General features: G+C 48.1%; 1 protein-coding gene across 3 annotated transcripts in view; it reads right to left on the bottom strand.

Annotated features, from left to right (window-relative positions):
- LOC144688481 (matrix metalloproteinase-21-like) overlaps positions 1-12061 on the bottom strand; it is a 51912-nt gene that overhangs the window by 25153 nt on the left and 14698 nt on the right. For all 3 annotated transcript variants that reach the window (XM_078555108.1, XM_078555087.1, XM_078555097.1), the window contains exons 3-6: positions 7384-8407; positions 5817-5956; positions 4527-4671; positions 2365-2622 (exon numbers count right to left, since the gene is read on the bottom strand). In XM_078555108.1, coding sequence (XP_078411234.1) covers positions 2365-2622; positions 4527-4671; positions 5817-5956; positions 7384-8407 — 1567 coding nt within the window. The remainder of the gene's footprint in view (positions 1-2364; positions 2623-4526; positions 4672-5816; positions 5957-7383; positions 8408-12061) is intronic.

The following is a 12061-nucleotide window of genomic DNA, read 5'->3' as shown; positions in this document are numbered from 1 at the left end:
GCCTTCCTGATCACTTACTCAACCTGCATACTAACGTGTTGTGATTCATGTACCAGGACACCCAGATCCCTCTGTACCTCAGAGTTCTACAATCTGTCTCTATTTAAATCGTATACTGTTTTTCTATTCTTCCTGACACAATGGATAAGCAGGCACTCCGTTACAAATCCTAAACATTTATGTAAAACGCTTTTCCTCATGTTGTCCCTGATTCTTCTGCCGATCACCTTAAGTTAGTTCTCTCTGGTTATCCACACTTCAACCATTAGAAGTAGTTTCTCTCTATTTACTCTACCACTCATGACTTTGAACAGCTCTATCAGATCTCATCTCTATCAGATCTCATCTCAACCTTCTCTTCTCCAAGGAGAACAACCCCAGCTTCTCCAGTCTATCTGCAATTCTGAGATCCCTCATTCCTGGAACTAATCTCAGAAACCTTTTCTGCACCTTCACCAAAGCCTTCACTTCTTCCTAAAGACTGGTGCCCAGAACCGGACGCAATATTCCAGTTGAACCAGTGTTTTCTATAACTGCCTTGCTTTTGTACTCTGTCTATAAAGCTCAGGGTCCTATATGCCTTACTGACTTCTGCTTTGTTAACCTGTCCTTCCATCTTCAACGATTTACAGAAACACCCCAGCTCTCTCTGTTCCTCTCTGCCCCATCACATTACACCATTTAGCTCATTCTGTCTCCCCTCATTCTTCAAAATATACCACCTGACAGAGTTTGGAGCTGGGTTTTATCTGCCATGTGTTCACCCATTCCACCCCAGGCTGTCCATGTTCCCTAGAGGCCCATCACCATTCTCCTTACTGCTTATTACACTTCCAAAATTCATGTCATCTACAAATCTCAAAACCATGCACAACCTTCTACCCCTTTCTCGCTTATGTACTTGGGGAGATGGTGGCATAGTGGTAGTGTCACTGGGTTAATGCTCTGAGGACATGGGTTCAAACCTCACTACAGCAGCTGGTGGAATTTATATTCAGTTAATAATTCTGAAATTATAAAAGCTAGTCTCAGTAATGGTGACTGTCAAATTATCAGTTGTTGCAAACACATCTGGTACACTAATGCCCTTTAGGGAAGGAAATCTGCCGTCCTTACCTGGTCTGGCTCCAGACCCACAGCAATGTGGTTGACTCTTAACTGCCCCTTGAAATGGCCTAGCAAGACACTCAGTTCAGCAACAAATGCTGGCCTTGCCAGTGTTGCCCACATTCCATGAAAGAATAAATAAAAATTATGTAGTTACTGAGTTTCCCTTAAATGCATCAAAATTAGGAGGAGAGTGGGATAGCTTTCAAAGAGCTGGCACAGGCATGATGGGCTGAATGTCCTCTGTGTCCAAGATTGAGTGCAGGAGGAAGAGTCAGCAAGAGCTCCTGGTCCTGATGGAGCCTGTGATGGATGGTAGAAGCTGTTAACCATGATGTCCATCACTCCTGATAATGACCTCTCAGCAAGGCCAGGACTGAGCAGAGCTGTGACGTCCCCTGTGACCCTCCATGAAGAGGGACCTGTTGAGGGAAAGGTTTCTAAGGGCTTCTGGGGGTACTTGTGGAGCAACAGGTGGGAAGAAGTTGGAGTGAAGAGGAATAGGAGTGTTGGCAGAGCTGGAGAGTGAAGGAAGAGGATATAGAGGAAAGAAGATGGTGCTTCAACATTGGAACCGATGTGTGAGGTGGTTATTAATGGCTTCTGTTATAGCCATCAACACCACCGATCCACTACCAAAGGAAGAGGCCTATCTACACCATGCGGCAGTGAAAGGGATCCACCCCTCACTGATATACAAGGAAATTAGTTGCTCCATTGGGATTGTGTACAGTGGGAGTGAATGGGAAGGAGTTTGGGTTCATTGGGATTCTGTTCAATGCGAGTGAAGGGGAAGGGATTTGGGAGTGAATGGGTCCATTGGGATTCTGTTGAATGGGAGTGAAGGAGATTGGGTTCATTGGGATCCTGTACAGTGGGATTAAAACTGAGGGTTGCATTTAGTGAGACTCTCTACAGGGCAGTTACTAAAAAAATATAATCTGTAAATAAAAGGCTCCATAAAAGTGGTCGTGCAATGTCAGATTGTTAATAAAAACCCCTCTGATTCAGAAATCCACTGCTCTTACAACTCCAGTCTCAAACCAGCGAGACTCTTAACTGGCCTATGAATGGTCTAGTGAGAATCTCAGTTGTATGAACACCCTCCCAGTACAGCTAGGGGTGAACTATAAATAGCACAGATATTTTCAATCAAAATTGTTTAATGCAATGGCTCTGTTGGGATGAGCTTAACAAGCAACACCTGACATTAGGAATTCAGTCAAGTTTTATATCAGTTTTCCTTCAAAGCCTCACCTTTAAAGAAGAGAGTTACATCCTTATTCCACGTCCAGATGTGAACAAAGCCGTCAATGTTGGTGGAAGGAAGACCTCGCCAGCCAACCACCAGTGGGATGGGATCTCCGTACCGCGTCCTGTTGAAGCGGTTCTCGTACATCCAATACCAACTGTGTCGTAAGAAGTAAGTGTTGAACCGATAGGTTACCTCGCCAAACTCGTTCTCCTCTCTCCGCACCCAGTCAAACACCGTGTTAAAACTGCCTTCACAAACACCTGAAGCAGGGAAACACAAGTAGATATTTCAGTTCGTTGCTGTCAAGTTCTCATATCCTCTGCAGAATTACTCGTCACTTTTTAACCGCTTGGATTTCATTTGGACTGGGTTTGGACCCATCCGCTGAAGCCATCAATGGTAATTTACTCCCAGCCCACCCACAGTCAAGTTCTTCCATTGACCCCCCCAGCGCTAATGCAAGAAGCTCGACATTATCCAGGGCAAAGCTGCCCACTTGATTGGCACCCCATCCACCACCTTAAACATTCACTCCCTCCACCACCGACACACAGTAGCAGCAGTGTGTACCATCTACAAGATGCACTGCAGGAATTCACCAAAGCTCCTTAGACAGCACCTTCCAAACCCACAACCCCTACCATCTAGAAGGACAGGGGCAGCAGATAGATGGGAACATCACCAACTGGAAGTTCCCCTCCAAGCCACTCACCATCCTGACTAGGAAATATATCACCGTTCCTTCACTGTCGCTGGGTCAAAACCCTGGAACTCCCTTCCTAACAGCACTGTGGGTGTACCTACACCACATGGACTTTTTTTCCCCCACTCTTTCATGGCTAGGCCAGCATTTATTTCCCTTCCTTGATATTTCCGACTCAGGACAGAGAGTGGCTTGGAGCGGAACTTGCACACGGCGATGTGTCTGCTGCCCTTGTTAAGGATGGGAAGTAAATGCTGACCTGGCCTGGCCAGACCAGCGCCATCCACATCCTGTGAACAAATAGAAAGAGTTGATCAGTGAGAACCACCCTCTGCCCTTTGAGGGGTGGGCAGCAGGGTGCTCTCACTTGGCAGTGTGAGTTCCGGACATCAGGGGAGTGAGGAATATAATCAACTCTGTGTCATGTTAGAGCAATATCAACCAAATCCCCAGTACGTCAACCTCAGTCTCTGGAGGAGTATAGAATTGATCCTTAGTGCAAATCTGGATATTAAACAGCTGACATATTCTCGAGCTAGTATGAGTTGTAACATCTTATAGAAGTGGAATCTGATTGGCTGAACTGTTGAAGAAACCCTCTGATTAAACCTAGCCTGTAACTTGCTCCTGGTCACGTCAATCACATTTTTACTCAGCGAATTAGGCTGTAGATTTTTGTGCGGCTATCGATCTCAATAAGGAATCTGTTAAGACGGATAGACTTCCCTTGGGAAACGTGATCGAGGTTACACTGGGACATGCCAAACTTGCTGATGTCAAACTCCCTCGGAAGCCTTTGAAAAACCAACCAATTTAGCTAATTAATTAACTAGCGAGACAGGCAGCCAACTGGCAAACTAGGCCAACCAATGATGTAATCGGTTAACTGGCCAGTCAATCAACAAATAGCACCTTTAGTGCTTTAGAACCAGTGAAGTACTTTTAAAGTGTGGTCAACTGTTGCAATGTAGAAAACATGGCAGCCAATTTGTACACAGCAAGATCCCACAAACAGCACTCTTGTTTGTCGAAGGATACGTTTTAGCTCAGGATGCTGGGGTGAACTCCCCAGTTTTTTAAAAAACATCTTTTACATCCGCCTGAGAAACCAGATGGGACCCTAGTTAAATGCTTTACCAAACAATGGCACCAAAGGCAGTGCAGCACTCCCTCAGTACCACACTGACGTGTCAGCCTCAAATCTCTGGAGAGGGGCTTCAAGCCAAGGTAAAAACCAGCAAATCAGTTGATTAGCTAAGCAAACAGTAACCAAGTAACTATTCAACTAACCATTCAATAAACCAAAAAAACCTCAATGTCAATAAACTATCAGACTAACTAAGCACGCACTCACTCACTCACTCACACACTCACTCACTCACTCACTCACACACAATCAATCAGTAAGCAAGTCCATGAACTCACCGATCAGTGCCAACATTGGAGGTTCAGGGAACATACCGTAAATCTGCTGAATGGCTTTCCGATCATGCCAGTCCAGCTCCAGATCTTTTGAATCCTGTGGGATGTAGTTTGGGTGCATTATGGAGCCGGGGCGTCGGATGTGGGATAGTCCCAGGACGTGCCCGATTTCATGGACAGCCACCTTTGCAGGAAGAGGAAATGAAACCACAATTCAACAGAGCCAAGGTGAGGGCTGTGAGATCAGTAAGATGGCGGACTTCACTCAACACACTGAGCTCTGGAGGGAAGAGTCACTCTGACTTTCTCCATCCCGCCGTGAGAAACCTCAAACTCCGCATTACCCACTAACCTCACTCTGACTTTCCAACAGCCAATGGGTTGAGTTCCTCACCGTAACTATTCCTGCTCCCTGTAGTTCCTGATCCAAACCGCAATTGGGAATCTCCACGTTTTCTCACCCTCAGTCCACACCCTAAATTTAGGGGAATGAATTTCCTTTCAAAGACACTGACCAGGCAAACATTAACTGCTCTGTCTGCCGCTCTATTCCATATCTTCATTATTCCAGAATAACCAATTCAGGGCTATGGGGGTTGACTAACTGTATAGCTCTTTCGCAGAGACAGCACAGGCAAAACTGACCGAATGGCCTCCTTCTGTGCTGCAGACACCACGATTGTAATTTGCTCCTAATCTCGAGCCGATGACCGTGGGCTGTTAGGCAGGTTGACACTTATGTCTTACCTTCCTGTATTCACAGTCCAATGTGTTCATTCAGATAAAAGCAAAATACTGCGGATGCTGGAAATCTGAAACAAAAACAGAAAATGCTGGAATAACTCAGCATCTGTGGAGAGAGAAACAGAGTTAACGTTCTGAGTCCGTGTGACTCTTCTTCAGAGCTAAAGAGAAGTAAATAAATTTCATAAATTCCATCGCATTTTTACTTCTCTTTAGCTCTGAAGAAGAGTCATACGGACTCAAAACATTAACTATGTTTCTCTCTCCTAGGATGCTGTTAGACCTGCTGAGTTTGTCCAACATTTCCTGTTTTGGTTCCAATGTAATCCTTACTGTCAGTGCCACCTTACCGGTAACTCACAGGCAAGTGACCTAGAAACTTCAGATATCAGGAAGTTATGTTAAAAACGGTTCATGACAAGTGACCTCATATAAATAGCAGGAAGAGAGCAGATAGAAACTCTTAATAGCAGGAAGAGAGCTGAAAGAAACTCTTAATAGCAGGAAGAGAGCTGATAGAAGCAGCCAGTGACAGGAAGTGAAGAGGGGAGCTGAATCTTTAATGGATTAGCGATGGTCAGTAACCGTCAGTAAGCTGATGCCTTCACTGCTTGAAGGTGTGACAAAATGCTCATCATCGTCAAAGTGCACATCTCCCAGACGCCAGGCGTGTGCGTACTCCTGCCCTGTCCCATCGAAGACCTGGGAGCAGCCCAGGTGCCTCTCTGTGAAGAAAGGAAACAATCAGTTGAAATGCTGTCCACCTCACCAATACCCACTCTGACATTAGCTGGACACGTGGCTCACTCCCGGCAAACCTCCCTCTGGAATGTATTACCGTGATAATCATTGACTCCACGCGTTAGACCTCCCAGCCTGAAGGCTCCATCACAGTGGGCATCACATTGAGACTCCTGTTCCACCTTCATCTGATGCCTAACAGGCACCTCACCCATTGAGGGCCATCCCACCTGCACCTGTTTGATGGGGACAGTGTAGAGGGAGCTTTACTCTGTATCTAACCCCGTGCTGTACCTGCACCTGTTTGATGGGGACAGTGCAGAGGGAGCTTTACTCTGTATCTAACCCCGTGCTGTACCTGTCCTGGGAGTGTTTGATGGGGACTGTGTAGGGGGAGCTTTACTCTGTATCTAACCCCGTGCTGTACCTGTCCTGGGAGTGTTTGATGGGGACAGCGTAGAGGGAGCTTTACTCTGTATCTAACCCCGTGCTGTACCTGTCCTGGGAGTGTTTGATGGGGACAGTGTAGAGGGAGCTTTACTCTGTATCTAACCCCGTGCTGTACCTGTCCTGGGAGTGTTTGATGGGGACAATGTAGAGGGAGCTTTACTCTGTATCTAACCCCGTGCTGTACCTGCACCTGTTTGATGGGGACAGTGTAGAGGGAGCTTTACTCTGTATCTAACCCCGTGCTGTACCTGCACCTGTTTGATGGGGACAGTGTAGAGGGAGCTTTACTCTGTATCTAACCCCGTGCTGTACCTGCACCTGTTTGATGGGGAGTGTATAGGGAGCTTTACTCTGTATCTAACCCCGTGCTGTACCTGTCCTGGGAGTCTTTGATGGGGACAGTGTAGAGGGAGCTTTACTCTGTATCTAACCCCGTGCTGTACCTGTCCTGGGAGTGTTTGATGGGGACAGTGTAGAGGGAGTTTTACTCTGTATCTAACCCCGTGCTGTACCTGTCCTGGGAGTGTTTGATGGGGACTGTGTAGAGGGAGCTTTACTCTGTATCTAACCCCGTGCTGTACCTGTCCTGGGAGTGTTTGATGGGGACAGTGTAGAGGGAGCTTTACTCTGTATTTAACCCCGTGCTGTCCCTGTCCTGGGAGTGTTTGATGGGGACAGTGTAGAGGGAGCTTTACTCTGTATCTAACCCCCGTGCTGTAACTGTCCTGGGAGTGTTTGATGGGGACAGTGTAGAGGGAGCTTTACTCTGTATCTAACCCCGTGCTGTACCTGCCCTGGGCGTGTTTGATGGGGACAGTGTAGAGGGAGCTTTACTCTGTATCTAACCCCATGCTGTACCTCTCCCAAGGGTACAGATAGTTCCCTAATGGATTCCAATGCTTTGAATTCCGATGCAGAGATATATGTTGTGCAAAAGCGAGAACGTTTGAAGATTCCTCACTTGTTCCAAATCCTAGTTTGATGTCTATCTCTGAGGCAGGTGATGTCAGATCCTCTTCAAATATCAGGGGCGTGACCTCACTCCACATCCGAAAGGCTAATTTCAGGATCATCTTCTGGTCATCTATTGTCAGCTGGGAGCTGTAGCCTTCATCCAGAATGCGCCATTTTAGTTTGGTCTTTGTGAAGGCGACCATTTGGGAGCTGTTTTCTAGTGAGTCTGAGGAGTCTCGCTTCTTCCGCAGGTTGTCTACCAGCCACCGTATGTAACGCCTTCTGTGGCCAAGGCCGGACATGGCACCATCCCATGAGCCCTCTGTGCTGTTGGGCTGACTTTGGTTGGAGCTCCTAGCACCATTGGGTTGACTGTGGTTGAAGATGGCCACTTGCTTGACTTGGGCTTGGTTGGAGATCTCTGTGGTATTGGGCTGGCCTTGGCTGGAGTCTGTCGTCTGGTTGGGTGCTTGGCTGGAGATCCCTGTGGCATTGGGCTGGGCGTTGTGGTGGGTGGGCTGCAGGCCCTCGGGCTCGATGCCATGGCGGGAGGTCCCCAAGCGGCGATGCTGAGCTCCGATGGGGGCAGTCTCCGGTTGGCTAGGTCGGTTCACACTCGTGATTGCTGTGACGTTACCGCCCAGCCTGAAATGATCAGTCGGCACAGTATAGCCCAGGGCAACGCTGCGCCCCACTGTGCCATTCAGACTGTCTGAGTCATTACCATGTGCCTTGTGATCTGGGACTCCGCATCGAGGCATGTTCATGGCCTCTTTGGTAGCATCGTCCAGGATGCCGGTGACAGGAATACCATTGGCTTTCTGAAACCTCAGGAGGGCACTGGTGTACTTAGTCAGCATCTGTTGGGACTCCTCCTGCCCTTTCACGTGCCTTCGGCTATAATGTCCTTCCAATAGGAGCCCAGAGATGTCCAATGGAGAGGGGTCATCATCCAATGGGACTGAGACACCTTGGTAGGCTAAATCCTCCCAGTTCACCGGCTCCGTCCACCCATATTTGTCGAGATATTCCTACAGGAAAATCACAGAAACATTTCTCTCAACAGGCAAAATGAAATTGGTGCTGTTAATTTAATCAGACATTATTATATTATTATTATAGAAGAGATACTTTCGAGATAGCTGAGTTCCTCCAATTCTGGCATCTTGAGCATCCCCAATTTTCATTGCTCCAATATGGCTGGCCCTGCATTCACTTACCTGGGCCCTAAGCTCCGGAATTCCCACCCTACACCTCCCTCCATCTCTCTACTTTCTCCTACAAGGTGCTCCTTAAAAATGATCCCTTTTTCTAATTCATTCACGGGATGCGGGTGTCGCTGGCTGGGCCAGTATTTATTGCCCATCCCTAATTGCCCTTGAGAAGGTGGTGGTGAGCTGCCTTCTTGAACCGCTGCAGTCCATATGGTGTAGGTACACCCACAGTGCTGTTAGGGAGGGAGTTCCAGGATTTTGACCCAGCGACAGTGAAGGAACGGCGATATATTTCCAAGTCAGGATAGTGAGTGACTTGGAGGGGAACTTCCAGGTGGTGGTGTTCCCATCTATCTGCTGTCCTTGTCCTTCTAGATGGCAGTGGTCGTGGGTTTGGAAGGTGCTGTTGAAGGAGCAGAATTCCTGCAGTGCATCTTGTAGATGGTACACACTGCTGCTACTGTGTGTCGGTGGTGGAGGGAGTGAATGTTTGTGGATGGGGTGCCAATCAAATGGGCTGCTTTGTCCTGGATGGTGTCAAGCTTCTTGAGTGTTGTGGGAGCTGCACTCATCCAGGCAAGTGGAGAGTATTCCATCACACTCCTGACTTGTGCCTTGTAGATGGTGGACAGGCTTTGGGGATTCTGGAGATGAGTTACTTGTGGCAGGGTTCCTAGCCTCTGACCTGCCCTTGTAACCACAGTATTTATATGGCTAGTCCAGTTCAGTTTCGGGTCAATGGTAACCCCCAGAATGTTGATAATGGGAGATTTAGTGATGGTAATACCATGGAACGTCAAGAGGCATTGGTTGGATTCTCTTTTGCTGGAGAAGATCATTGCCTGGCACTTGTGTGGCGCGAATGTTACTTGCCACTTGTCAGCCCAAGCCTGGATATTGTCCAGTTTCTTGCTGCATTTGGACATGGACTGCTTCAGTATCTGAGGAGTCACGAATGGTGCTGAACATTGTGCAATCATCAGCGAACATCCCCACTACTGACCTTATGATGGAAGGAAGGTCATTGATGAAGCAGCTGAAGATGGTTGGGCCGAGGACACTACCCTGAGGGACTCCTGCAGTGATGTCCTGGAGCTGAGATGATTGACCTCCAACAACCACAACCATCTTCTTTTGTGCTACTTATGACTCCAACCAGCGGAGAGATTTCCCCCTGATTCCCACTGACTCCAGTTTTGCTTGGGCTCCTTGATGCCACACTCAGTCAAATGCTGCCTTGATGTTAAGGGCAGTCATTCTCACCTCACCTCGGGAGTTCAGCTCTTGTGTCCATGTTTGAACCAAGGCTGTAATGAGGTCAGAAGCTGAGTGGTGCTGGCAGAACCCAAACTGGGCATCAGTGAGCAGGTTATTGCTAAGCAAGTGCCACTTGATAGCACTGTTGATGACCCCTTCCATTACTTTACTGATGATCAAGAGTGGGTTGATGGGGCAGTAATTGGCTGGGTTGGATTTGTCCTGCTTTTTGTGCACAGGACATACCTGGGCAATTTTCCACACAGCCGGGTAGATGCCAGTGTTGTAGCTGTACTGGAACAGCTTGGCTAGGGGCGAGGCAAGTTCTGGAGCACAAGTCTTTGGTACTATTGCCGGAATATTGTCAGTGCCCATAGCCTTTGCAGTATCCAGTGCCTTCAGCCATTTCTTGATATCACGTGGAGTGAATCGAATTGGCTGAAGTCTGGCATCTATGATGCTGGGGACCTCCGGAGGAGGCTGAGATGGATCATCCACTCAGCACTCCTGGCTAAAGATTGTAGCAAATGCTTCAGCCTTATCTTTTGCACTGATGTGCTGGGCTCCCCCATCATTGAGGATGGGGATATTTGTGGAGCCTCCTCCTCCAGTGAGTTGTTTAATGGTCCACCACCATTCACGACTGGATGTGGCAGGACTGCAGAGCTTAGATCTGATCCATTGGTTGTGGGATCGCTTAGCTCTGTCTATCACTTGCTGCTTTTGCTGTTAGGCACGCAAGTAGTCCTGTGTTATAGCTTCACCAGGTTGACACCTCATTTTTAGGTATGCCTGGTGCTGCTCCAGGCATACCCCCCTGCACTCTTCATTGAACCAGGGTTGATCCCCTGGCTTGATGGTAATGGTAGAGTGGGGGATATGCTGGGCCATCAGGTTACAGATTGTGTTCGAGTACAATTCTGCTGCTGCTGATGGCCCACAGCGCCTCATGGATGTCCAGTCTTGAGTTGCTAGATCTGTTTAAAATCTATCCCATTTAGCACGGTGGTAGTGCCACACAACACGATGCAGGGTATCCTCAATGTGAAGGTGGGACTTCATCTCCACAATGACTGTGCAGTGGTCACTCCTACCGATACTGTCATGGACAGATGCACCTGCGGCAGGCAGGTTGGTGAGGATGAGGTCAAGTGTGTTTTTCCCTCTTGTTGGTTCACTCACCACCTGCCGCAGACCCAGTCCAGCAGCTATGTCCTTTAGGACTCGGCCAGCTCGGTCAGTAGTGGTGCTACCGAGCCACTCTTGGTGATGGACATTGGAGTCCCCCACCCAGAGTACATTCTGCATCCTTGCCACCCTCAGTGCTTCCTCCAAATGGTGTTCAACATGGAGGAGCACTGATTCATCAGCTGAGGGAGGGTGGTACGTGGTAATCAACAGGAGATTTCCTTGTGCATGTTTGACCTGATGCCATCAGACTTCTTGGGGTCCGGAGTCAATGTTGAGGACTCCCAGGGCAACTCCCTTCTGACTGTATACCACTGTGTCGCCACCTCTGCTGGGTCTGTCCTGCCGGTGGGACAAGACATACCCAGGGATGGTGATGGTGGTGTCTGGGACATTATCTGTAAGGTATGATTCTGTGAGGATGACTATGTCAGGCTGTTGCTTGACTAGTCTGTGAGACAGCTCTCCCAATTTTGGCACAAGCCCCCAGGTGTTAGTAAACAGGACTTTGCAGGGTAGACAGGGCTGAGATCGCCGTTGTTGTTTCAGGTGCCTAGATCAATGCCGGGTGGTCCATCTGGTTTCATTCCTTTTTTGTGACTTGATACAGCTGAGTGGCTTGTTCAGAGTCAACGCTATTGCTGTGGGTCTGGAGTCACATGTAGGTCAGACCAGGTAAGGACAGCAGATTTCCTTCCCTAAAGGACATTAGTGAACCAGACAGGTTTTTACCACAATTAGCAATGGCTTCATGGTCATCATCAGACTTTTAAATCCAGGTTTTTATTGGATTCAAATTCCACCATCTGCCATGGCGGGAATAGAACCCGGGTCTCCTGAGTGTTATTGTGGGTGTCTGGATTACTACGTCCAGCGACAATACCTCTACACCATTGCCTCCCCCTTTGTCCAAGCTTTTGGTCAGCTGGCTTATCTGGCTTGGTGTCAGACTGTTTCTGGTAATATTCCTGTGAAGAGCCGTAGGATGTTTTGCTACACAAATTTCACCGTGGAAGTTGTAAAGTT

The sequence above is a fragment of the Cetorhinus maximus genome, chromosome 1 (genome assembly GCF_964194155.1).
Source record: "Cetorhinus maximus chromosome 1, sCetMax3.hap1.1, whole genome shotgun sequence".
Taxonomy (NCBI): domain Eukaryota; kingdom Metazoa; phylum Chordata; class Chondrichthyes; order Lamniformes; family Cetorhinidae; genus Cetorhinus; species Cetorhinus maximus.
This window is presented reverse-complemented; position numbering and strand designations above follow the sequence as displayed.